This window comes from Phodopus roborovskii, unplaced genomic scaffold (genome assembly GCF_943737965.1).
Source record: "Phodopus roborovskii unplaced genomic scaffold, PHOROB, whole genome shotgun sequence".
In the NCBI taxonomy this organism is placed as follows: domain Eukaryota; kingdom Metazoa; phylum Chordata; class Mammalia; order Rodentia; family Cricetidae; genus Phodopus; species Phodopus roborovskii.
In genome coordinates this window covers 9,679,066-9,703,177 of record NW_026126407.1, presented here as the reverse complement: position 1 = coordinate 9,703,177, position 24,112 = coordinate 9,679,066, and the positions used below count along the sequence as shown (strand labels likewise).

Here is a 24,112-nt window from a genome sequence, read left to right as displayed (position 1 = left end):
CCCTGTAGGACTCTGGTGCATCCAGAAGGCTACCAGGAGGGCCAGACCCTCAATGGACAGCATAACAAGATGAGTCTCCAATGACTCTTCTTGTTCCTATAGGAGCCTGAAGCCCAGAGAAGAACAGGGAGCTACCCAAGGGTCAAAGCAAAGAAGAACTGGATGGAGGCTAAGGCAGCCTGTCTACTCTCCTATGGTTCTTCCTAAGATGCTGGCTACAGATGGACTGGATGCCTCCGAAACCCATCACACCTCGCCATCTTCATGGATCTCGATGCTTCCTTGGGCTGGGAATTTCTGTCTTCTAAGGGACACCCGATATAGTTCTCCTGCAGAGAGGACAGAAAAAAATGCAGCAGGCTCTGCACTAGAGCTCCTAGGTGTACTTGGCCACATAAGGGAGGCCCTGATTTATTGGGACAATGGAGTTATAGTCAGAAGCTAGGGAGGGTCACCCCATCCAGGCCAGTCTCTGGAGTATATGCCACACAAAATGGCTTTGCCCAGCTGAGGCCGGCCATCACAGACAAGACAAAATGTCCTGAGAAAGAGCTGCCCTGCTTACTTCACCAGTAATAGCAGCTGTGCTAGAGACCTATGACATCCAGGAACTTGATGCACACACCCCTTGAAAACAGCTGGAAAGCTGCTGTGCTTCGTGCCATCTAAGTGTGACCAGGCTAAGAAACGCCCGTGTCTCCTGGGTGTGCCTGTGAGGGTCTTCCAGGAGGGTTTAGCTCTAACCACAGAGGCCGAGTTGAGAAGATTCAGCCCCTGGGGTAGGCAGGCACCATCCCTCTGCTGAGATTTAAACAAAACAAAAGGGTTGAATGGTCACGGTGTCAGTCTTGGGATATCGTGGTTCTGGTCTCCACCTTCCAGCTGGAGCTGTAGACTACCTTGCAGCTCAGGCCTTTGGGCTATTTCACGGACTTTGGACAGAGGGCACATTATAGGGCTTCTCAGCCTTTACTGTTGTACAAGTGTAGCACTGATTAGAAAAATTCCATTTTTATTTTTGTCTTCCTGCTTTGGGGGGGAACTGTTGTTGCTGGATTTTCTTGTATTATGTTATTTATTTATTTTGTTTGTATATACATGCAGAGGACAACCAGAGCAGTCAGTTCTCTCCTTTGATCATGTGGGCCCCAGGGACTGAACTAGGGTGTCAGGTTTAATTGCAAGTGTCTTTATCTGCCAGATCATTTTACCAGCCTATTTGTGTTGTTTTGTTGTTGTTGCGTTATGTCTATGAGTGTTTTGCCTTAATGTGCCCCTGTTGTCCACAAAGGTGAGGATGGCACGGGTCATCAGACCCCCTGAGACTAGAGTTACAAAGGGTTGTGAGCCACCATGTGGGTGGTTGGTAAATTGAGCCCAGATCCTCTGCAAGAACAAATGCTTTTAACCGCTGTGTCAACTCTCCTCTAGTCCCAGCCTGCTTTAAAAAAAAAATAAATAACATAAAACAAAAACAAAATAAAGTATTTTTTAAAATGTCTGCTTGGACTGGTTAAACTGGTTTAATCAAAACTGGCTAAAGCTCTTAGTGAAATAGCAAGATTTTGAACTATAGGATCATGGTCCAGGAGAAGGTAAACACACAGAAAGGGAAAGCACCATGTGGCATGACACTTGGCATTTAGCAAGCACTTTGGGGTCACTTGGAAGTGCTTTTCTTACTCCTGTTAGCTGCCTTAATCCAATATCCACCCCCTAGGAAAGGCTTTGCAGGCCTCTAAGATCCCACTTCTCTAAGACAGGGGTCTCTAGCCAAGGGAAGAATCAGCCACTTGTTTTGTAAATAAAGTTTTCTTGGCACACAGACAGTTCATCCATTTATGAATCATGTATGGCTGCTGTCACACCACAGGCCTGATTTCAGTAGTAACAACCGACTCACAGCCCTCAAACCATAAGACATTTTTCTAGACTTTTCCAGAATCATGTGCCAATGCTTGGTCTAAGACCCATGCTCTGTGTTACAGCAGATCGAGTCAGACTCTCATATGGAAAGAGATCTCAGATATCCCACAGCCACACTTTACATAAACAATGTCCACCACCCCAAGAGTCCTTGTTTCATCCAGCCCCCTGTGCCACCTCTCCCTCCCGCAGGAGATAGATGTTATCGCCTGTGTGTGACTGAAACATGCAACTAACTATGAAGCACTTATTTGCCTCTGTTGATGGGAAACTCACATTCTCGCTCAGAAGTCTATTCTAGATGGGGATAACCCTCCTCAATGCCCGTCTCATCCCTGCAGAGTTAGTGGAGGTCCTTCTCATGACTCTGTAGGCATCCCTAGTAAACCTAGGTCTAGATCAAGATTCCTAAGCCTGGTCCTGGGAAAACAATCACAAAGAATTTTAGACAAGGAGTTGTTCTCAGCTGGGAAGATCAGTCCTGAACCATCCGGTCCTCAAGTCACAACCCTGGTCTAGAGGAAACTGCTTTGTGAGCTCTGAGCTGCTTCTGTATGCTTGAAAATTGTTTCCTGGGTGATGGAGCAGTATGGCTCTTACGAGGAGGAGACCAGGGCAAATGTTCCTGAGGCCTGGCTCTGCCTGCCACTTTTTCTAATTTCCCTGTCTGTGCATGCGTGTGTGTGTGTGTGTGTGTGTGTGTATGTGTAATATGTATGCATATACATATGCATAATGCCGAAGCCTACATATGGAGATTAGAAGACAGCCTCTGGCACCTTTTACTTTGTTTGAGACAGGATCACTTGCAAGCTTCTGAGAATTCCATCTCAGTTTCCCATCTTGCAGCAAGAACACTGGTATTATAGACACCTGGTCTATTGTGTCCAACTTCATGTGAGTTCTGGGGATTCAAACTCGGGTACTCACATTTGTATGGCAAGTGCTTTACTCACTCCTGCTTCCTATGGAAACAAGGTCTCCCTAAGTAGCCTAGGCTGGCATAGAATTCGCCATCCTCCTCGCCCCTGCCTTCTGGGTGCTGAGATTGAAGGCCAGTGCCATCCTCATCCCAGCCCTCCTGTCTTTTTCTAACTACAAAAGACCTGACCCTGAGCCTGAAGCGGGGTGGGGGTGGGGAGCAGGGGGGCTTAAATTCTGCACTCAGAACAGGATGACAGTAAAACAGGAATGGGCCTTAATGAGTCCTTATTAAGGGTTAACATGTGTCAACTCACCTCCCCCCACCTTCTTAGTTTAGATGGTTCTTATCCTTAACCCCATTTTACAGATGAGTAAACTCTAAAATATATAGTTTATACATCCCAGCCTTCTGGGCCAGCCATATAATAAATAAAGCCAAGGAATCCCCGCTAGAGGGCCCCACTTCCATAGAAGAGGGCACTCAGTCAGGCAGTGCTCCACCCTTCCAAGTTGCAGGCTATCCCTCCCTCTCTGCAAAAGCAAAATGCAGAGAGCATCTGATGAATTGAGTATGGGTCTGCTGCCCAAGTCCTCTTTCTACAACCATATGTCACTGGGGAAAGTGTCTGGGAAAGAAGCCAATGCCAACACAAAGTAAAAAGTAGTCTCGAGATGCATGTGGCCTCTTGAGCACGAATGTGCCTCCAGAACAGGTGCATGGAGGAATCCAGAGTGTCTTGGTTGATAGCAGGGGTGGGGCAGAGATAGATGGGACATCTCTACTTCTGAGACTGTGGTCTCCAAAACCATGGGCTTTGAAACCAAAAGGCCTGAATTCAAGCCATGTCATTTATCAGCTGTGTAACCTAAGCCTGTTTCCTCATCCAGAGTGCAGGGATGCCACAATGATAATATAACTCCCCTTATGGAGCAGCAAAGTGAGTTCCTATGGGTGACACCAGTGAAATGTGTTAGTTGCTATTGTTATTCGTATTATCCAGGGCGTAGGGGGTTGGGCATGGCTGACAAAAATGGGGTGGAGACTAATAGGGACATCACCGCCTCCATACTCCCTGCCCTGCCACCAAGTCCCTCCCTGAGCCCTGGCAGGCTCACCGACCTCACTGGGCTGGGTGCCTGCTTGCAGTGTGATTACAGGATTAAATGCTGTGATTGCCACAAATTACCATTTCCAGGCTATAAATAACTTGCAGGGAAGACATGAGGGTCCTGCTGTCTTCCGGGCACCATGCCCTCTGCTAGGTGGGGGCTAAATCCTGCATCTTCACTGGTGACACAGACCTAGGAGCTCCCACAGCCTCCATCTGCCTGATGTCAGCTCCCTGGAGCCCACACAATACTCATGGAATTGGTGGATGCACACGGCATCTTGGCTATAGATGATGCTGAAACCGTTCTCCTAATCAGTGGGGATGAGAGCTGAGAGCTAAAGACTGGGTAGGGGTATCTGCAACATCACTTCTCCCTGCCCCACCCCCCAACAGAAAGGAAGCATCTCATTCCTTCTGCAGTTTGGGGACAGAACCTTGCTTCCTTGGATGCACAGAACCATAGGTGGTGTGCTCTCAGTCATGGAAGTCAAGAGACCTTGCCAGGTGGATGCAGACTCCTCTGGTCCCTTGAGTGCTTCCTGTCAGGACCAGAGTCACCCACAGGATAGCAGAGGTGTCTGTGAACAAGCAGGAGAGCAGTCTTAAGACTACCCTGTCTGTCGATTGTACATATGTATGTCTGTACTCTACCCATAAGGCTTTGCTTTGTTGCTATTGTTGCTGTTGTTGTCGGGGCTGCTGTCTCAAAACTAGATGTTACTATGTATCCCAGGCTGGCTTCCAATCCTTGACAATCCTCCTGCCTCAGCCTTCTGCATACTGAGATTATAGGAAGGTAGCCCCACACCCACCAAAGCCTAGTTCTTTTAAGAACTTTGCACAATAATCAAGATGACTGGGGTTCTCCCACAAGACAGAACTCTTCTGTTCCTGGTCACCTTTGCTTATGCCAAGTTGGTGCCTACAAGTGTTTCTTCCCTTTGCAAACTAGAAAATGCATGTGTGTTCTGCCAAACCTTATTCAGTAGCCACTCCTTCTGGAAAGTCTGTTGCGATCTACCTAAACCAGGATGTTACCTCACATGCAGAATAGGGCATGGCCTGCTATTATAGGATTATTTTATTTTCCTCCAACTAGGAACCTCGTAAAAGCAGAAATTACCAGCTCTCTGGGTCTGGCATTTTTGTAAAAGCTGGTTAGAAGTGATGATCCCATGCCTCACCCAGTCTTGATGCAGGAGGGGAGTATAGCTTGGTTCTGCCTCAACTTGATATTGTCATGCTTTGTTGGCTCCCATGAGAGGCCTTACAATTTCTGAATGGAGATAGAAGAAAAAATATTGATGGGGTTGGGGGTTGTAGAAGGGAGATGGGGGGTGGGGAGTAACAGGAGGAGAGGAGGAAGGGGAAACTGGTTTGAAATAAATTTTAAAATTTAATTTTAAAAATCTTAATTAAAAAAAAAAAGATATGATGACCCCAGGTGTTCACAGCCTCTCCAAGTTGTTCAAGCCCCAGAGACTCCAGGTTCAAGAAACAGCCCCTCCTCCTCTTCCTGAGTGAGGCAGAATTCCCTGAGCAAGTCCTGGGAGGTTGGAGAACCTAAAATACTCTGGGAATGCTAGCACCTCCTGACCTGTGTGTATTCCACATCTGGAGGTTTCTCTAGGTTTTCAGCTGCTGAGAGACTAGTAAAGGATCCTGGGTGATGGAAAGCCACCTGTAAAGGGCCCCAAGACCTGGTCATCAAGCTACCTGTTTCTCTCCACCACCTGTTCATTTCTGTCTGCATGGCCCTGTTCAGGGTGGGTCCCTATTGGGCTCATACTTAGGGGAGCTAAGCTGGTTTTGTGTCAGTGTTTTGTGATGGGCTTTGAGGCAAGCCAGCTACCACAGTGCCTGCTCCCAGCACCCTGCCAGCCCCAGCTCTGGGATTGGTGGCCCACCCAGCTTACCATGGCTCTTTCTGCCGGCTGAAGAATAGAGGCTATTTTTGCTTAATCACAGCCTTGGGAAAGCACAAATCCTGATCATCCCTTCTAATTACCATGCACCATACTGCTCCAGAGACAAAAGCCAAGGTCAGCACCCACATGCTTGGTTCCCTGAGCAAAAACGTCTTCCTAGCCTGGCAGGAGAGCCCAACTGTTCCTAGTCACTTGCCACCTACTGCCAGGACCCAGAGGGAATGAATGACACTACTAAACTTCATTCTCCATCCTACCAATCCTCTGGCAGTGGCTGTCACGACTACCAGCTACCTGTGGGATGAACTAAGTGGAGCTGGCTCAGTCTAGGACCATGTAGCATCGTTTTGCAGCAACCCGGTGGCTTTGCTCTCTTGATCTGAATTAGATCTTGAATGGCCCACCAGTGCCCGTATATTGGGGGCTTGGTCCCCAAGCTACAGTTCTACTGGAAAAATGGAGTCTGGTATGAGGAAGGGGTCCTTCCTGTCTCTCATTCTGCTTCTTGGCCAGCAGAGGCGAACAGCTTCCTCCACCTCATGTTCTCAACATGGTCTACTGTGTCACCCAGACAGACTTCAAGCAACCATATACTGATACCTCTAGAACTCTGGCCAAAATCACAGGTGGGAATTGGTTTCCAATAGCAGAATGCAGACAGGACAGAGGGAAGCAGGAAAAATGACAAGCCTTTTCCAGAAGGCTCCTGGGTTCTCATAAAACCTCAAAATTTCCTATCCAATGAATATTCCACTGAGGGCTACTTTAAAAACTGAAAAAGAAACAGCTGAATTTCATTGAGTGTTCAACCTATCTTTCTTTAAAGTTAATTGTATCAAGTGTGTTTTTTTTAACAAGAAGTTGACTAACATGGGCCTGTCCTTACCCTAGCTCCATCTTGCTGCTAGGCAGTCCCCAAAGGCTCCTCAGAGCTGGACTTGAAAATCCCTGGCTTCAGTCATCAGTCAAATACCAGGTCAAGCTCCCCTGAATATGCCCCAGCCTCCAGCCTTAGGAAAACAACATTCTGGAGGGTTGGAAGGGGTGGGGTAGGATCTTGAGCCTTGTTGTTGAAAGAAATCATCTAAGTGTTGTAAATCTTCTGCATGATGGGACAGTGGTTGATTTCCACCATTCTCCACTCTTCTTTATGTTCTATTTCTTTAATTAGCCCATATTTATTTTAGTTTTAAAGTATTTATGAATATGTACATTGGATGGCCACTATAAGCATGTACTGTCACATTTCACCAAGAACATTTACCAGCTGGTCACAAACTTACATCTTGTGTTTGGTTTTAACAGGTAACTTGGTATCCCTTTCTGATTTCTACTCTACTGGTCGTCTATCACCCGACTTGGGTCAAAGCTGAAAACAGCCAAAACGTCTAGCACCAGGCTACAAAATGAGGTCTTTGGGCCACATTGAAGATATATCTGGAGCCTGATAATTTGGCAGGAACACTGTAAAAATGTAAGGCCAGCCTGGAGAAAAGTCAACCAAGTAGGTGCTACAAATCCACACTGCATGCCCAGGCTGCAGAATCTTCACTACAGATCCACTCTGAAGATCCATGCTGATTCCCATAGATTTACAATACAAATTAACAATGCAGATGCACACTGCAGATCCACGCCATGCATTCCCTACCTGTGACAGAACTACTTACTCTGTGGATACACACTGACGAGCCACACCATAGATCCAAACCACAAACCCACTCCACAGATCCATACTAGAGATCACTTAGTAAATATACATTGTTGTTCCACACCTCAGATCCACAGTGAAGATCCATACCACAGATCTACACTGTAGATCCGGTTATAGATACATGCTGAGCCATGCTTGAGCCAAGGAAGTAGAAGGCAGGACAACATGTGACGGTGGGGTGAGCATCTCCCGGTTCAGCAAGATTGGAAGCCCCTACAGCTGTCCACAATGGCCTGTACTGGCCTGCAGGCAGGTAGTTCTCTTTTACTGAGTTTATGCTATATCCACTTGGTAGGGATGCTGGGGTAGAATTTTCACCCCAGGTCAGTGGGATCTAAAAACTGAGATTCCCTCCTGTGCCTCCTTAGCCCTCCTCAAGGTCAAAATCCAATTGTACCTACCTGACTTTGCTGAGCCAACAGGAAGAGGTATTATGTGTAGACCTTCAGTAAACCAATGACTTTAAAGAGGTACTAGCCAGATGAAAACTTGCCCCTTGCCCCTTACCTGTTGCTGGGGTCTGGGCCCTAGACCCTATCTTTTAAGAACATACTGTTGGGCACCCTAAATGAGCATGGGAACACCTTGGAGAAATAACTCAGCTAAGGAAACCCATTTCAGGGCTAGAAAGCCTAGTGAGATTGCCAGAAGACTGTGACATCCCCAACCCTGGTATCCCCACTGAGCCCTCTGTACTGAACACAGGCCCCTTCATCAGTGTCTCCAGTGTCCAATCCTCACCCCATGTCTCAGGCAATCTTCAATTTCTCCTGAGAAGGATACCCTAACTGTCTCACAGAAAGCCAAGACTCAGAAGAATTCAGGGACTTTTCTCTGGATGGAAGTGGAAGGCTTGAGCACAGAATGTCTCCCAGGGGCTTCAGTTTCTGGACAACCAGTCCTCAGCTGGTGGTGTTGTTTTTGTGGACATGGTGTCTAGGTGGCAGATGTTGACCTCTAAAAGTGAGCCTTTGAAGGCTATAGACCTGCTTCCTGGTCCTCCAAGGTACGGATGAACTACTCCATGGACAGGGCATTCCATGGACAGGTTCTCATGCACAGGCCTTCCCCCCACATGATGAACGCAATCTGTAAATCAAAAAACAAACCTTTTCTCCTTTAAATTCCTAGCATATACTTTGTCACAATATGAGGAAAGCTAACTGATACATATTAGAGGATTTGAACTCAGGTCACAGGTCAGGGTCAGGCTTCTAACTTCCTAAAGTTGGGGAGAGAGAAGAAAAGAGGTGATCTCTTCATTGTCAGAGCCCTGCCCCTCACAAAGAGCCAGGGCTGGGAGGGAAAGCAGGCACCCCTTGTCATTGGGCACAGGAGCTTGCTGGGACAGTGGGGCTGCCTCTGCTAGGATTTCCTGTCTAGTCAGTTCTGGGCTTGCCTGCCTGGAAGCCCACACACTCACAATGGAATATAGCAACCTCATCCAGCCCAACCCCACTTCAGTCATCCTTCTGAACTCAGTGGCTCCTGGCCACAAAAAGGTGCTGAGAGCCTACAGTTTACCGATATCACCCACAACTCCCTGCCTTTGCTTCTCAGATCAAGCACTGTCAAGACCTCGGGAGAAAACAGGTTTTCTTCATTCCTTGCAGGTGAGCGTAAAAACCAATACAACTTCTCTGGGGGATATCTGGCAATGCCATTCAAAATACAAAACACCCAAGACCCAGCAGCGGCAAGTTCATGTGATGAACATGTTACATGCACCCCATTAACCACTTCTACATTGCTTACACTACTTAACAATGAAAGGTAGCCTATAGGAGACAAGCTAAATAAAATACATCACAGAGATCCAGCACACACTCAAGGCCAAGATCAATGAACCTGAGCGTTGTAGATGTTCTGAGGCAGAAAGAGAATCGTGGTTGATTATCCACAGAAGGAAACAGAGCACACAGCACTCCCATCTGTGTGGGGTATATATAAAAATATATATGGAAGTGAATATTTATGGATATGTTCATGTTTGCAGAGTCTGGAGTAGGACATGAGATACTTGTCATCCTCTTCACTTCTGGGAAGAAGGGCTGGGTGAGCTGAGCTGGGCACAGAGAGGGAGGTACATGCGTCATCCTTCATGCCTTTTGAGATTTTTACCTTGTTCATGCACGGCCTACTCAAAAAAAAAAAAAAAAAAAAAAAAAAACTAAGAATATTTTCAAAGTGCTTATAACAAGGTGATTTTTTTTTTCCTTTCTGGACTTTGTATTTTCTGCCTGCTCCAACTCCTTTGCCTCCAGGTTTATAGCAAAGCTCCCCAGATCTTGTTTTCCCTTTGTTACCAGGAAAAGAGGTTTTGAAGACACAAGAGAATTCCTTCAAGTTAAAGATAAAAGGGTTCCACCTCATCACCCCAGTTGAGGGGAGGACAGAGACCTGGGCTGGGCCCATCACAATTTCATGAGGGAGGGGAACTCAAAGGCCTATCTACTTTGAGACCCAGGAGTCCACCAGAAGCTACAGATGGAGACAACTAGGAGACCAACCAGGGACTGGGTTAAAGGTCCCTGTCCCCTCCAGTGTGGGCATAGGGATCCTGCCCATGTGAATGGCACAGAGCTGCAGACACCAACCTATGTTGGGGCAGATGCAAAGTCTCTGGGATAGTGACAGGAAAATTAGGGAAGAAGATGCCTGTAGAGGTATCCTTCATCTGATCAACTAAGTGGCACCCAAGGCCACAGCCACGCTGGCTTTCGGGGAAACAGAGGACAGTGTGGCTCCTCCACATCAAGTCAGTGGTCTACACTGAGTGACCTCCAGTGCCCTTCCCACCGGCCACACACCCTAAGCCCCACCTGTGAAGTGGAGGCTCAGTGGCTTCTGGTAAGGTTGAGCCATGGAAGGTGTTATAGGAGAACTAGGAAGAGGCATGCTCCCTCTGTCAGGCACTCTCCAGGAAGCTGCCCCCATGGATGCCAACTGGGTCATTCATGAATTGGTTCCCTCTGCAAGGCTCTCCTCCTGCTATGTGCTTTATGAGCCTTCCCTCTGCCGTGTGTGTGTGTGTGTGTGTGTGTGTGTGTGTGTGTGTGTGTGTGTGTTCATGAGTATGCACATGCACAAGCAGGCAAATATCAACACTCAGGTGCCATGGCTCACATGTGGAGAACAGAAGACAATTTGTAGGAACTGATTCTTGCCTACCATGCTGGTTCCATGGGATAAAATTTAGGTTGTCAGCCTCAGCAGCAAGCACCATTATCTGCTGAGCCATCTCTTTATCCCACAATTATAATTTTATGGTTATTTGAGGACTCTTTCACCCAGCTCCCAGGCTATAAAACCCTTAAAAGATAGACTGTGTTAATTTGGCTCTGTTCTGTTTTATCCCCAGAGACTATCATGGCCCTGGCTAATAAAGGTGTTCATTAAATATTTTTTCAACAAACAAGCAAATGGACTAATGATTTGTTCCCATTCTGCACCACAAGCATCAGAACTGTACACAACCCCAACACAAGAGATGCTATGCAGAGAGCATTGCATCTGTGCTAGCTCCAGGTAAATGAGCACATCAGTGTACTGTCACATGTTAGTGCACAACCACAGGTGTGGGGGCATGTGTTCGTGCACAAGCACAAAGCAAGGAATCATGCCAGGCCCAAACATACGCACACATGCAAGATAAAGTGCTCCCAAGGCGGACGTCTGCCACCCTGAGCTCATTAAAGCTGGCTAAATATAGCCTGTCTGCAGCTGTGCTCAGCAAGCTGCCCACACAGGCCAGGAAAAGATACCAGTTACCAGGCGGAGGAGGGGAGGCCAGCTGTGGGCAAGGGGCTTTGTACATCGAGCCTGGAGGGGTCATCCTAGGTGGACGATGATCTGAGGGTTTGTAGGGAAGGAAACTGTCCTCTGGTTTTTTGAGCCTAGACAATGGGGTATGACATCAGCCTTGTCCAGTGGGGAAGGTGATGAGGAGTTGCCTTCATCATCTCCATCTGAGTTGAGGATGCAAGCTCAGACTAGAGCCAGGGAATAGAGCCCCCAGATATATCTGGCTCTTACAGAGGCTACAGTAAGGATGGAGATGCAGATTGTCTGGGGCCAGAAGGTTGGAACCTAGTATTGGTCAGTGCCACATTTTGGTCTGGGAACTAGAGGGAGTTAGACTCCCATTGAGCACCCCCACTCTGATCTACAAACATGGCTGTGGTTAGCTATCCCACACCTGGGACAGATGTAGCTGGTGCCTGCACTGGCCTTTGGGAAAGTCAGAGCTGACAGCCCACACGTGTCTAGTTCTTTATGTCATGTGGGTCAGGCCTAACCCTGAGGGCCACAGCAGGTAAACTTTTTCTATGCAAAGGAAGCTTCAGGTGTTTTCGTGTGTCCCTGTCCTGTGCACAGTCTGGACCCAAAGAGATTGGGGGCAGGGGATTGATGAGTGGTATTGAAGCTAGTCCTTCAGAAAGTGACTGTGTGACAGAACAGAGTACTTCCCCGAGTACCTGGGGCAACTGGGAAGAAAAAAATCTTCAGAAAGGAGGGAACTTAGGTCCAAATTGACCAGGCATGGCCAAGCTCTGAGGTTGGTGAAATGGAGAGAGCAGGATGACTGCCTGCCTTAGAAGTCATCTGCTCCTGGCCATCTTTGTGACCTTGAAGTCATGGTTTCAGCCCTTCCAAGCTCCAGGTTTAATGGGTATCAGAGAGGAAAGCCTGGGCACTTGCTGAGCCAGAGTGACAGGGGAGGTCTTTGGGGAGTAAGTCTCATATCCTCCTATGACACTTGTATGGGATGTGAGTAGAGGCAGTGGACTTCCATCCTGTAGACAATAGCTCACAGTAAGGACAGGACAGCATCCTACAAGTAGCATGCCATCCATTGTCTGCAGCCATAAAGTGGGAAGTGAGGAGGGTCCCTTGGGACCTTTGTCTTTTCTGCCATTTGCCAGCAGGAGGATGCCTCTGTTCCTCCCTGGAATGTTGGGGTGGGTGGGATCTCAGGCTTCTCCACTGTTCTATGAGAAGTGTGTGCAGCAGACCATTCTGTAGAAAAGACAGGATTGCACAGACACACACAATTAACATCCAAACTACAACAAAGGAGAAACACTGATGGAAGGAGAAGACGGGCAGACATGGGGATAGGGAGCACGGGCAGTGAGTGAATGAGGCAAACAGGGCTAGAAGTCCTAGATTTCCTACAAAGACCTCCCTGCCAATCCTAAAGACAAGAATGGGAGACACTGGAGGCATGGAGGTCAGTGTAGGAAGCCAGGGTAGGTTGGCAAGAGAAGGCTGGGCTTCCTATAAATGAGGATGGTGGCCAAGAGAAGGAGGTAAGCCTGAGTTCTACTGGAAGCAATGTGCTATCCTGGGGTCCAATTTGGCAAGGTGGTGGTGAAGATGGTGGGGGGGTTGTCTAAAAGAGGCCCAGGTCTGAATTTGGATTTGTGGAGAATGGTGCTTTTTTTCTCTGAAGAGAACAGAGCAGTGAGCTTTGGTCTCTTGGGATCCACATCCAGGGGAGGGCTCACTCAGGCACAAGGGAAATATCTGCTAATATCCCTGTGATCAAGTAGGCAGTGACAGGCAGAAATGCAAAGAGATATGGACAAAGGAAACCAGGAGAGAAAGAGGCAGCAGCAGAGACACCTAGAATAAGAGACCCAAAGGAACTCCAAATGCTGGTGGAACAGAGGACTCAGCCCCAGTCCTGGCCTGGGAGGAATGATCCAGGCTCCCTGCTCCCCAGGCCAAGCCCCAACACTGCCCCCATACCCTAACACTCCCTGGTTTCTTCCCACCTGGTTCTAAATAACACAGGTGGCCATAGACTTCCAGGCCATCTGCCCAATAATAGACAAATACAGGACTGTGTGGAAGCTACCAAAGAGCAGGGAGTCCAAGGAACACACACATCCCAGAGCTGCTAAACGTAAGGCCAGGCAACCTCCCACCAGTTAGTTAGATTTTTATCATTGTGACCAAATGTCACAGAGAAGCAAAGTAAAGGTATAAGGGTCTATCAGGGCTCAGGTATGTCTGTGATGTGCCAAGGTAGAACACCATGGCAGAAAGATGTGAAGTTGCAAACTTATTCACCAAAAGATGGCCAGGAAGCAGAGAGAGGCAGGTTGAGCAGCTAGGGACAAAATATAACCTCCAAGAACATGACTTCAGAAATTTCTCCTGCCTCCTAGTAACATCAAATTATGAATCTATCACTTCTCAGTGATTGGACCCTCCAGCTAGACACCATTGACCAAGGGAGTGGTACTTCATATCTGAACCATAACAAAGGAGAAATGCTATTAGCATGATGGTAAGCCAGGTAGTCATCGAATGAGCTCCACATAATATACCTTCACACATGGCCCAGGGGTTCCAGCTGTGAAGGCTAACACAAACACAAGCTATAATTGAAAGTGCTAAGACCCTTCCTGTGCATCTGTTCCACAGCCTCTGATACCCTCAGCTGACAAGGACAGCAGAGAGTTCAGCCATATTTCCATATATAATGAGGCTCAGAGATGCTAAGTCATATTCCTAGAGAGTCACAGCATCTAAATAGAAACACCAAGCCTCAAGTTATAGGCCTTCTCCCTTTATACACCAGACATCTCAGCATCAGTACCAGCTGCTGGGGAATCTGACTCCTCACCCAGAGCAATATCTTCTTTTCAAAGAGTGTTCAAACACCCACTGGGAAAAGTCAACGGGGTAAAATGTACAGATGTGCACTGTCAGTGGAAAAACACATTCTAAACATAAGCCCCAGATACAGCCTTTTCAAATTCAGGTCACAAAATTTATCTTGCCTATTTTGGATTTGAAATAAACAAACACATTACCATCAATTACCACCATCACTTCATAAAAGAAAAATGATGTTAATGTCTGGAATTGTAGGCAGGACATAATTGTAGACTTATGTGAAAAGCTTTGCTCTCAGCTAAAGACTTTTGCCATCATAGAAAAGCATGTGATGATGTAAGCTTCCTCCCTGCTGAACATACTGGGTTTAGACTTAGGTAGCACCAGCCCAGACAGCCTCCAAGACAAAGATTTGATGGCTCTAAAATTCTTTTGCACATCAACTGATATTCTTTCCTTCATAAAAATATCCTCAAGGAGCAGAATACAGTGACAGCTTTCAGTAATATAATTTTGACCAAATTCTATAATCATGAAATAAAAAAGACTTCAATACGGCTGAAATGCAATTTTCTCCCCAGGGAGTCACAGGAGATATGAAGCATCCTGTCAATCCAATTGTGTATGTGGGAATATGTGGAAGGGAGCAACTGGCCTCCTGGTGACAAAGCCTATTGTAGGTGGCTAGCTTTCACCTCCAAGTTACTGCTAAGGCCCAGCAGCAGCAAGCCATAATGGTACATGACTGTGCTCCCAGCACTTGGGAGGCTGAGGCAGGAGGATTGCCAGAAGTTTGAGGCCAGCTTAGGCTATATAGTGAGACTCTATCTCTAAAATATAAAATAAATGAACAAGAAGGGAGTCCTGAACAGATGATCTGGGCTCTTCTTGTTTTGCATATTTATATTGGTTTTTTGCTGTTGTTGTTGTTGTTTTATTTTGTTTTGTTTTGTTTTTTAATTGATGGTTCAGCATGTTGGGGACTTCCTGGTCAGTGAGACATGGGCAATCCTGCACAGGCTAATTCAGACAGAAACCAAACTTGCCTATGAATAGGCCTTTCATAGCCAGCCAACCACACCCCAATCCACACCCAGCCTATTGTAGCTAACACTCAACCCCCACACCTGGCTTCCTATGCCCTGAGACAATCAGCACTAGGTGCCAAGTAACTAGGGACCAGCAGAGTGAAAACCCTCAGTCAAACCATGAGTCCCATCCAAGCTGTTCCCCTGCCCTCCTCCTCAGAGAACATCCACCCACCTACCCAACACACACACATACACACACAAAAGCCGCAGCCAGGGCCAGGGCCTCCTTCACTTCCTGCCTCCTATTGTAGGCTCTTGCAAATTCCATAACAATTTCTTTTCATCAATGGCTTTAGTCTCTGTGTCACCACTGACACCTCCATGATATAAGATCCAGCAGACACAAATTTAACTGCCCCTCTTTCCTGGCACCCTGTCCTTTCTCTTCGTCATTGTGCTGGAGGTCAGAACCTAAGGCCTGCTCCTGACAGAGGGACTCATGACCACCAGCCCTTTGTCTGTGGCTTTGCATTGTGACATCAGTGACCAGAGAAGCTGTGCTAGAGGCCAGTGTTGCTGCTTGGGCTGGACTCATGGTTATGGATGCTGATGTTGACACACCCTCCATAGAAGATCAGCTGAGGATGGGAGAGCTTGAAGAAAGGCCTCAAGCTGGGTGGGGCCTGGGAAGCTAGGAAGCAAAATGAATTGATCCATCCCCCAAAGCTACAGCTACAAGCCAAATAGCAGGCAGGAAAATGAGGGTAGTTTTGAGCTGCCCCTTGTGGAAGTCAGTATTGCCCATAGTGAAGACAAGATTTGCCACGGGTGTTGCCCACCAAGTATGCACGGCACATGTGACTAGTGTGTGGGCATGCCCATAACTGTTTTCCTAAGGAAAACTGGCAGAAGGAAAGATGGGCTGCACTCTCTCTCTCTCTCTCTCTCTCTCTCTCTCTCTCTCTCTCTCCCCTACTCCCCCCACACACATGCTCACACATGCACACACACAAATGACAAGGGCAGGTAACCCAGAACTCAATCCCAGGACTCCTGACTGAAGAGTTAGCCATTCTATGAAGGGGTTTTAAGGAGCAGTAGGAGCAGTATGTCCAGGGCCAGCGAGATGACTCAGTGATAGAAGTTACTTGCTGTGTGCAAGCCTGAACCTGAGTTTAATCCCCAGAACCCATGATGGAGAGAACTGACTCCAGAAAGATGTCCTCTGACTTCACACATGTCCACACTCACACACACACGATGATAGTATCTGGAAAGTAAAACGTGTTTTAAAGGGACCACACTCTGAAGCCTTGAATGACCTCATTCATTCTGATCTTGGTCATCACAGGACCAGCTATGACTGCTGGAAGTTAGCATCCAAATGTTGATGGCCACAAAAGCTCAAGAAGGCTGCCTCCCCATCACTCCCGGTCTCCATCCCAGTGAAGAAGACAGTCACCAAACTTTCAGTGATCTCCTGTCAGGGCCATCAGCCTCATGCCCTGACTCTAGACACCAGAACAGACCCAGCATGAATGGCTTATAAACCACAGGGTCTCAGGAGAGCCACTTATACCCAGGCTGAGTGGCCCTAGGCTCTACTCCTGCCCAGGAGCTAGATGGGAGAGCTCCTTCCACCCTTGGAACTTTAAGCCTAAGAGCAGACCAGGCCCAAGGGTACCCCTCATCTAATGGAAGGAAAAGTTCTGTGGGGCTGGATTTAACTCACGCTGTTTCTCCTGCAAGATGCTGGATGTGCACGCTGCGGCCCCTTCTCCTGTGGAAACAAGAAGGACATGAGCAGCTTGGTTCCTGCTCTGATGCCCCAAGGCTGCACTCCCTAGAGGAGCTGCTGACAGCTGCCACTATCCCTCCAGAGCCAGAGGTAGCAGAGGCATCACCCAAGTTTCCCACTTCAGAGTTAGCCCTTGGCCTTTGTATGTGACTCAGGCCTGAGCCTCCATATGACATCATTGCTGAGTGCCAGCTGGCTCCTTGGTGATGGATGCCCTTGACCTTAGCCTTCCCAGGGTTGTCTTTTCTGGCTCTTCCCTTCTCCTACTTTATGAAGCAGCTGCTGACAGATGCTGCCCCCTGCTCCCTTCACCCTGTCCTGTGAGGGCCTGAGCTGGACACTGTTCAAGCAACAGTAGTTAAATATCTCCCTAGCCCAGACCTCTGTCCTCCATTTTTGATCTGTGATTTCTACTGCCTCTGGCTCTGGTGGACACTTCCCAGATACCTCACATTCTCCATGACTAGGACCTCCTGAGTAACTCTGAGCTGCAAAAAAAAAAAAAAAAAAAAAAAAAAAGTGCCTGGAAATAATCCTAAGGTTCTCTAAGGAAGGGCTCAGGGCACTTCAGAACATCACCTCTAGGATCTCCTAAACCATGTGAGTCTGTCCTGTTCCCTCCCCACAAGACTCCAGGGCAGTGTCATCCAGGAAATGCCTCTATCTTCCCAGCCAGTTCTCCAGGGACTGCTGTGACGCCAAGACACCATCACAAGAGCCCCTGTTTCCACAGCCCTCTGCCTGCCACAACTGCCTTCATGGCTCATGTCACCTGGATCCAAGTCTCTCTGGTCCCTCCTGTGAGTAGAAGGAGCATACAGATGTGGTTTGAAGGCTAGAATTTGGTTCACAACAACCCACTGTGTGATCTGATGCACCTCCCTCTCCCTCTTTAGGCTTCATTCCTACTGTGGACCCCATGTTCTCTAGAGATCCGTTGGGTACTAAAAGCCTGGTGGTTAGATACCTGCTATCTTTCACTTACTGTGTCTGCTAGAGCCAGTTACATAGCCTCTATGCCAGTCTTCTAGAATGGAGGGTCCCACTGGTACCTCACTCTGAGGGTGCTTGTGCAGTGGTTAATTAGAACTCTTAGAATATAGTCCAGAAGCTAACGCTTGAGGACTACCCTTTGTCGTTGTACAGTCAGGAAGCCAACTCTCGCTTCATGAGAACTGCCCTTTGTTGTTGTTATTGTTGTTGATGATGATGTTATTTATTTGTGAGCCAGGCTCTCACTATATAGCCCTGTCTAGCCTGGAACTCTGCAGCCCAGGCTAGCCTTGACCTCAGAGATCTGCCTGCTGTTATCTTCTTTTGTGCTGAAATCAAATGCATGTGCCACCATGCCCAGTTTATCCTTACTGTTTTATTTACTGATTTGCATGTGACAACTGGCTCATGACTTTGCCTTGTGTCTTCATCACAACACAAGGTGGAGCCAGATGGACCTAGCCAATGGCTAATGTGTGCATGGCTTAGAGTACTCCCCAGGCCTAGTGGCAGGACAGAGCCTATGTCCAAGTAGAGTCCAATTGGAGAAGAGAGGCCTGGACCTTCATGGAATGGCACCCATCCAGCATGGTAAGGTGACCACAAACTGTGTCCCAGGAATGAGAGTAACCCAGATGCAGACAGAAACCAGGAAAGATCCAGCATCAGACCCCAATGACAGGTACCACTCTTAGGTATCATTTGAGGCCACAGAGCATAAGTGCATCTGGGCAGAGTCACTTTCCCTAGCACAGAAATGAGGTCACACATTCAGAGTACACATTCTGTTTCCCACCCATGGTGCCAAGCCCTGTGGGTGATAGAGAGATGAAGAGCAAAGTGTGTACAAGGCAAGAAAACCTCTGCATGAAGCATGGTGATGATTACAGTCATCCATAATGGATGGGATACGGAGACAGGGGGCAAGTGACGTTTCTCCACCTGAAGCCTCAGGAAGCCTGTAGCAGAGCCAAGATTTGAGCTTCCAATGGAAGAGAAAAGGACAGGGTATTGCAAGCGGTCAGCAAATACCATGCTCAAGGCATGCCAAGTCCAGGGGAGGCAGGATGCGGGGGGGTGGGTGACCCTGGGATGGAAGCCCATTCACATGACTATAATAGGTAAGACAGCCAAGCTTTGGTGACACAAGGACTTACAATATCTCCCACACCCCAAGCTCCTGCTGCTTCTATTGCACCCAGAAACAGCTACACAATTAGCTAGGTTCCAGGCAAAAGAAACAACAATGGCTCTGCCCAGAAAACAAGAAGGTGTTGACTTTGTTCTGAACATCCTAGGTCTGTTGAATGCCAGTGTGTATTCCCTTATACTCAGGGTTCCTTGCAAGCATATCGGTGACTCTCAGTGGCCTGGAACCCCCATTCTCTAACTTAGAACACACACTGGGAGCCCACCTTCTCCCAAGTTCTCCATCGCTAGCCTCTGCCAGCTACTATGCATAATGGCCAGCTGGGGAGTGGAGTGATACACCTGCCTCTGGTGTGCCTGCTGTCCTCAGCTAGGACTGACAAGTGTCCTCCCTGTCTAGGAAGAGAACGCTTGCTTCCTGGATAGAGTGGGTAAGTTTGCTCCCTGTGAGTCACATGCAGAATACACTGTGACACTGCCAGCCTAGGGAGACACAGCAGATGGAAGCACCTGTCCCCTACTCTGCCTGTGCCCAGGATTCTGCTGGAGGGAGAGGAGAGATGGGACTGGACAGCCAGATGGAACTGAGGAAGGCCAAGCATCCATTTCAGGAGGCCTCAAGGTGCTACAGCACAGGGCCACATGCAACAAAGCCTCAGCCCGGGGCACATGACCTGCAGACTTCACTCAACAAACCACAAAATTGGAAATAAAATAACTCAGAACTGGGAACAGTAAAGCCCAAACAAGGGGCTCTTTGTAGCATTGGTCACATCCCTGACTATAATAAATAATGTCCTGGCATTTCTCATGCACCTACCTGCTGAGGGAGATTCTGGTTTACCACCTATGGGTCCTCCCCCCAGGACACAGAAGTTCCACACCTAGACCCTTTAAGAGCTGCTCATCCCATTTGGTGCTCTCATAATCACAAAGTAATTGCAGCTTTGAGCTGGATCAGGATTTTCACCAGCAAGATTATGCGATGGAGAGGTGGCCCAAGGACCTGAGAGTCTCACTACTGGGGAAGCTGGGATGTAGAGAGTGGGGGAAGCCAAGAGGCCAATGACTTTGAGATACTTGCACACAGGATATAGATCTGGAGAAGGGAATGTTAGGAAGATCAGAGACAAGCTCAGAGAGAGATCTCACAGCCAGCCAGAAGCAAGGCTACTGCTTTGTGAACTCGGTGGGCTATATACTTAGGAGTACAGATACTTTATGTCCGCCCTGTACTTTCCACACCTGAAATAACTGTGCCTTCCACCTACGCAAAACAGGCAGAGATGGAGATGGAGACAGAGATGGAGACTGGGGCTCCACCACTTGGCCACGATGAGGACTTCTTCCCATTACCCTGCTTCTCACTCTTATGATCTCTAGGCTGTGGCTTCCTGGGGGGAGGGGAGGCTCAGGGGGAGTCTTTGAGGCAGAGAAGCTGAAGGTGGGTAGAAAGAAAGCCGAGAAGAGACTCTTGGGGTGTTAAGACTGGCCAGTGTTTGCTGCAGACTGAGTTCCTCTACAGTGATGATGGAGCCACGTATCCAGTGATACTGATAAGGACACTGAGGTAGGCCAGAGTCTGATTTCCATTGTTGCCATTTTGTTTCTCTTTATCAGTTTTGTTCTTTGATATTTTATAAATATATACAATGCATTCTGATTATTCTTGCCGCCTACCCTATCTTGTCTCCCTCCAATCCCTATCGACCTTTTTTTTTTTTTTTTTGAGAGAGGGTCTCACTATGTTGCCCAGGCTGGCCTGGAATTCAAATCTTCCTGTCTCAGTCTCAGTCTCAGCCACACCACCACCGAGTGTGCTCGGGGGGGGGGGGGGTTACAGAAATGTCACCATGCTGGGCCTACTATCCACACTATAAATGATGTATATGGGCAGGGTGCGGGGGTGGGGAGAAGAGTAGCAACAGCGGCAGGCTGGCTTTGTCTGCTCAGTCCAGACTGGCTTTATCTCCCCTCAGAGCCACCAGTGACAGAGGAATCATCTAAGCTGCAGAACCTGGTTTCCTGATTAGCGGCTCCCAGGACGTGGGCCATTAACTAAATGTGCAGCTGGCTCAGCATTGCCTAAATGAGACCCCACTTAATCTGGAGCTTTTCTAGGGCCCCTGGGCCCAACCACTTTGTCTCAGCTTAAGCTTGCTTCTATCACAGGAGCTGCTGGAATCATCCATAAACCAAATAGTTATGCAGAGAGTAAGGGTTGGGGGCTGGGATTAAAGGTTGGGAGCTGGGGTTAGAGGCTGAGGTTCATAGCTGGGGTTGGAGGTTGGAGGCTCATGACTGGGGTTGGGGGTTGAGGGCTCATGGTTGGGGTTGGAGGTTGAGGGCTCATGGTTGGGGTTGGAGGTTGGGGACTCATGGCTGGGATTGGAGGTTGGGGGCTGGGGTTGGAGGTTGGGGGCTGGGGTTGGAGGTTGGGGGCTGGGGTTGGAGGTTGGGGGCTGGGATTGGAGGTTAGGGACTCAAGGCTGGGTTGGAGGTTGGGGACTCATGGCTGGGTTGGAGGTTGGGGACTCATGGCTGGAGTTGGAGGTTGGGGACTTATAGCTGGGGTTGGAGGTTGGGGGCTGGGGTTGGAGGTTGGGGGCTGGGGTTGGAGGTTGGGGGCTGGGATTGGAGGTTAGGGACTCAAGGCTGGGTTGGAGGTTGGGAACTCATGGCTGGAGTTGGAGGTTGGGGGCTGGAGTTGGAGGTTGGGGACTCATATCTGGGATTGGAGGTTAGGGACTCAAGGCTGGGTTGGAGGTTGGGGACTCATGGCTGGAGTTGGAGGTTGGGGGCTGGGGATGGAGGTTAGGGACTCATGGCTGGGTTGGAGGTTGGGGACTCATGGCTGGAGTTGGAGGTTAGGGGCTGGAGTTGGAGGTTGGGGACTCATGGCTGGAGTTGGAGGTTGGGGACTCATATCTGGGGTTGGAGGTTGGGAACTCATGACTGGGGTTGGAGGTTGGGGGCTGGGGATGGAGGTTAGGGACTCATGGCTGGGTTGGAGGTTGGGGACTCATGGCTGGAGTTGGAGGTTGGGGACTTATAGCTGGGGTTGGAGGTTGGGGCTGGGGTTAGAGGTTGGGGACTCATGGCTGGGGTTGGAGGTTGAGGGCTCATGGTTGGGGTTGGAGGTTGGGAACTCATGGCTGGAGTTGGAGGTTGGGGGCTGGAGTTGGAGGTTGGGGACTCATATCTGGGGTTGGAGGTTGGGAACTCATGGCTGGGGTTGGAGGTTGGGGGCTGGGGTTGGAGGTTGGGGGCTGGGGATGGAGGTTAGGGACTCATGGCTGGGTTGGAGGTTGGGGACTCATGGCTGGAGTTGGAGGTTGGGGGCTGGAGTTGGAGGTTGGGGACTCATGGCTGGGGTTGGAAGTTGGGGACTCATATCTGGGGTTGGAGGTTGGGGACTCATGACTGGGGTTGGAGGAATCCCTAACAGGCTCAGGCCAGCTGTTAGTTCAGTTCACGAAGGAGGCTGGCGAGGACCTACCTGCTCCTCCTAAACAGGCTGTTCCCCAAATGCTGAGCACTGTTAATTACCAATCCCTAGCCTGTAGTGACTAGGTTTCTGGGGTGCTCCTTTGGTCCTCCACATTGCTTTTCAGAATGAGCTCTGCCAAAATTAGTTCATCGCTACCCTGCTTAAATCATTTCACAGACCCAAGGCCATTCCCAAGAAAGCCTCTATTCCTCAGCCTCCATATAGGATCTTCAGCTTCAGCTTCTCTCCCTGTCTCCTCCCCAAGATTCCCCCACCCCTTTTTATTCCTCACCTAATGCCTAGTACCCCAGCTTCATTGGGAACAAACTCTGTAGGCCAGGCATGGTGCTACACACCGTAATCTCAGCATTCAAGAAACCCAGACAGGAGGGTTTCCAGCTCACGCTAGGCTGAACTATCTAGTTGACACACTATCTCAAAAATAAATAAATAGGAAAGAAAATAAGATGAACTCCACATACTTCCCAAACCTCCCTGCCTCTCAGACTTTCCTCCTCACCTTTACACTTGCTCCCTCTGCCCATCATGTCCTCCTTGGTCTATCCTGACCCCAGGACAGCTCCTTTGGCCCCTGGAGTCTCAGCTCTGGCTCCATGTCCTCTCGCCTCCCTCTTTATTTCACTCCCATCTTGTTAGAGCAACTGGTTAAGTGAACTGTGACAGCTCCGAGTGGGCTAGAGGGTGGGCAATCAATCAAGCTTGGGGCCCTTCCCAAATTATCTACACTGACTAGCTCAGGGTCTGACACAAAGTAGCATGCGAGTGAGTGACGGGATGTGTGGGTGCATGAGGACACTTGACTGACTGCTCTGGGATCAAGGGGGACCTACATGTCAGGCTGTGGAAGGAAAGTGCAAACCCAGAAAGACATAGCTGTGCTTAGATGGGCAAGTCAGAGGCAGATGAGCTATGCTGGGCAGGACAGACAGGGAGAGGCTGGGGTCTCGAGGCAGCTTCCTGGAGGAAAAGCCAAGGATAGTGAGAACTAGAGATGAATCAGGGAAGGATGGAGGTGTTGGTGCTCCAAGCAGACCCCTAATCCTCTCCACCAAACTAGAACACAAGTGACTGGAGGAAGAGGGGAGGAATGCCTAGAACATCAGAGGTGATCTTGGTATCTCGGGCCTTAGCAATAGTTTGATGTCCCTTTTTAAATGTCCTTCATGGTAGCTGCTCAAAGATGCATAATTCCTGTAGTAACAGAGAACTCACTAACCCTGGGAAATGACAACGGTGGGGAACAGAAATGGCCGTGCATGCCAGACTGGTGGCTTTATGCTCCATTCTGCAGATAGCAATGACTCAGTTCCCACTACCACAGCAGCACAATGTTACTGCTCTCCTATTTTAGGAACATCACAGAAGGGGAGAATGAAGACAGTAAATTGATTGCATG

General features: G+C 48.7%; 1 protein-coding gene across 2 annotated transcripts in view; it reads right to left on the bottom strand.

The window, feature by feature from the left end:
• Positions 1–24,112, bottom strand: part of Pitpnm3 (PITPNM family member 3) — an 89,712-nt gene that overhangs the window by 28,346 nt on the left and 37,254 nt on the right. Inside the window, exons 4-5 of one of the 2 annotated variants that reach the window (XM_051180077.1) lie at positions 16,998–17,045; positions 253–329 (exon numbers count right to left, since the gene is read on the bottom strand). In XM_051180077.1, coding sequence (XP_051036034.1) covers positions 253–329; positions 16,998–17,045 — 125 coding nt within the window. The remainder of the gene's footprint in view (positions 1–252; positions 330–16,997; positions 17,046–24,112) is intronic. The other variant, XM_051180078.1, reaches the window with a different exon arrangement.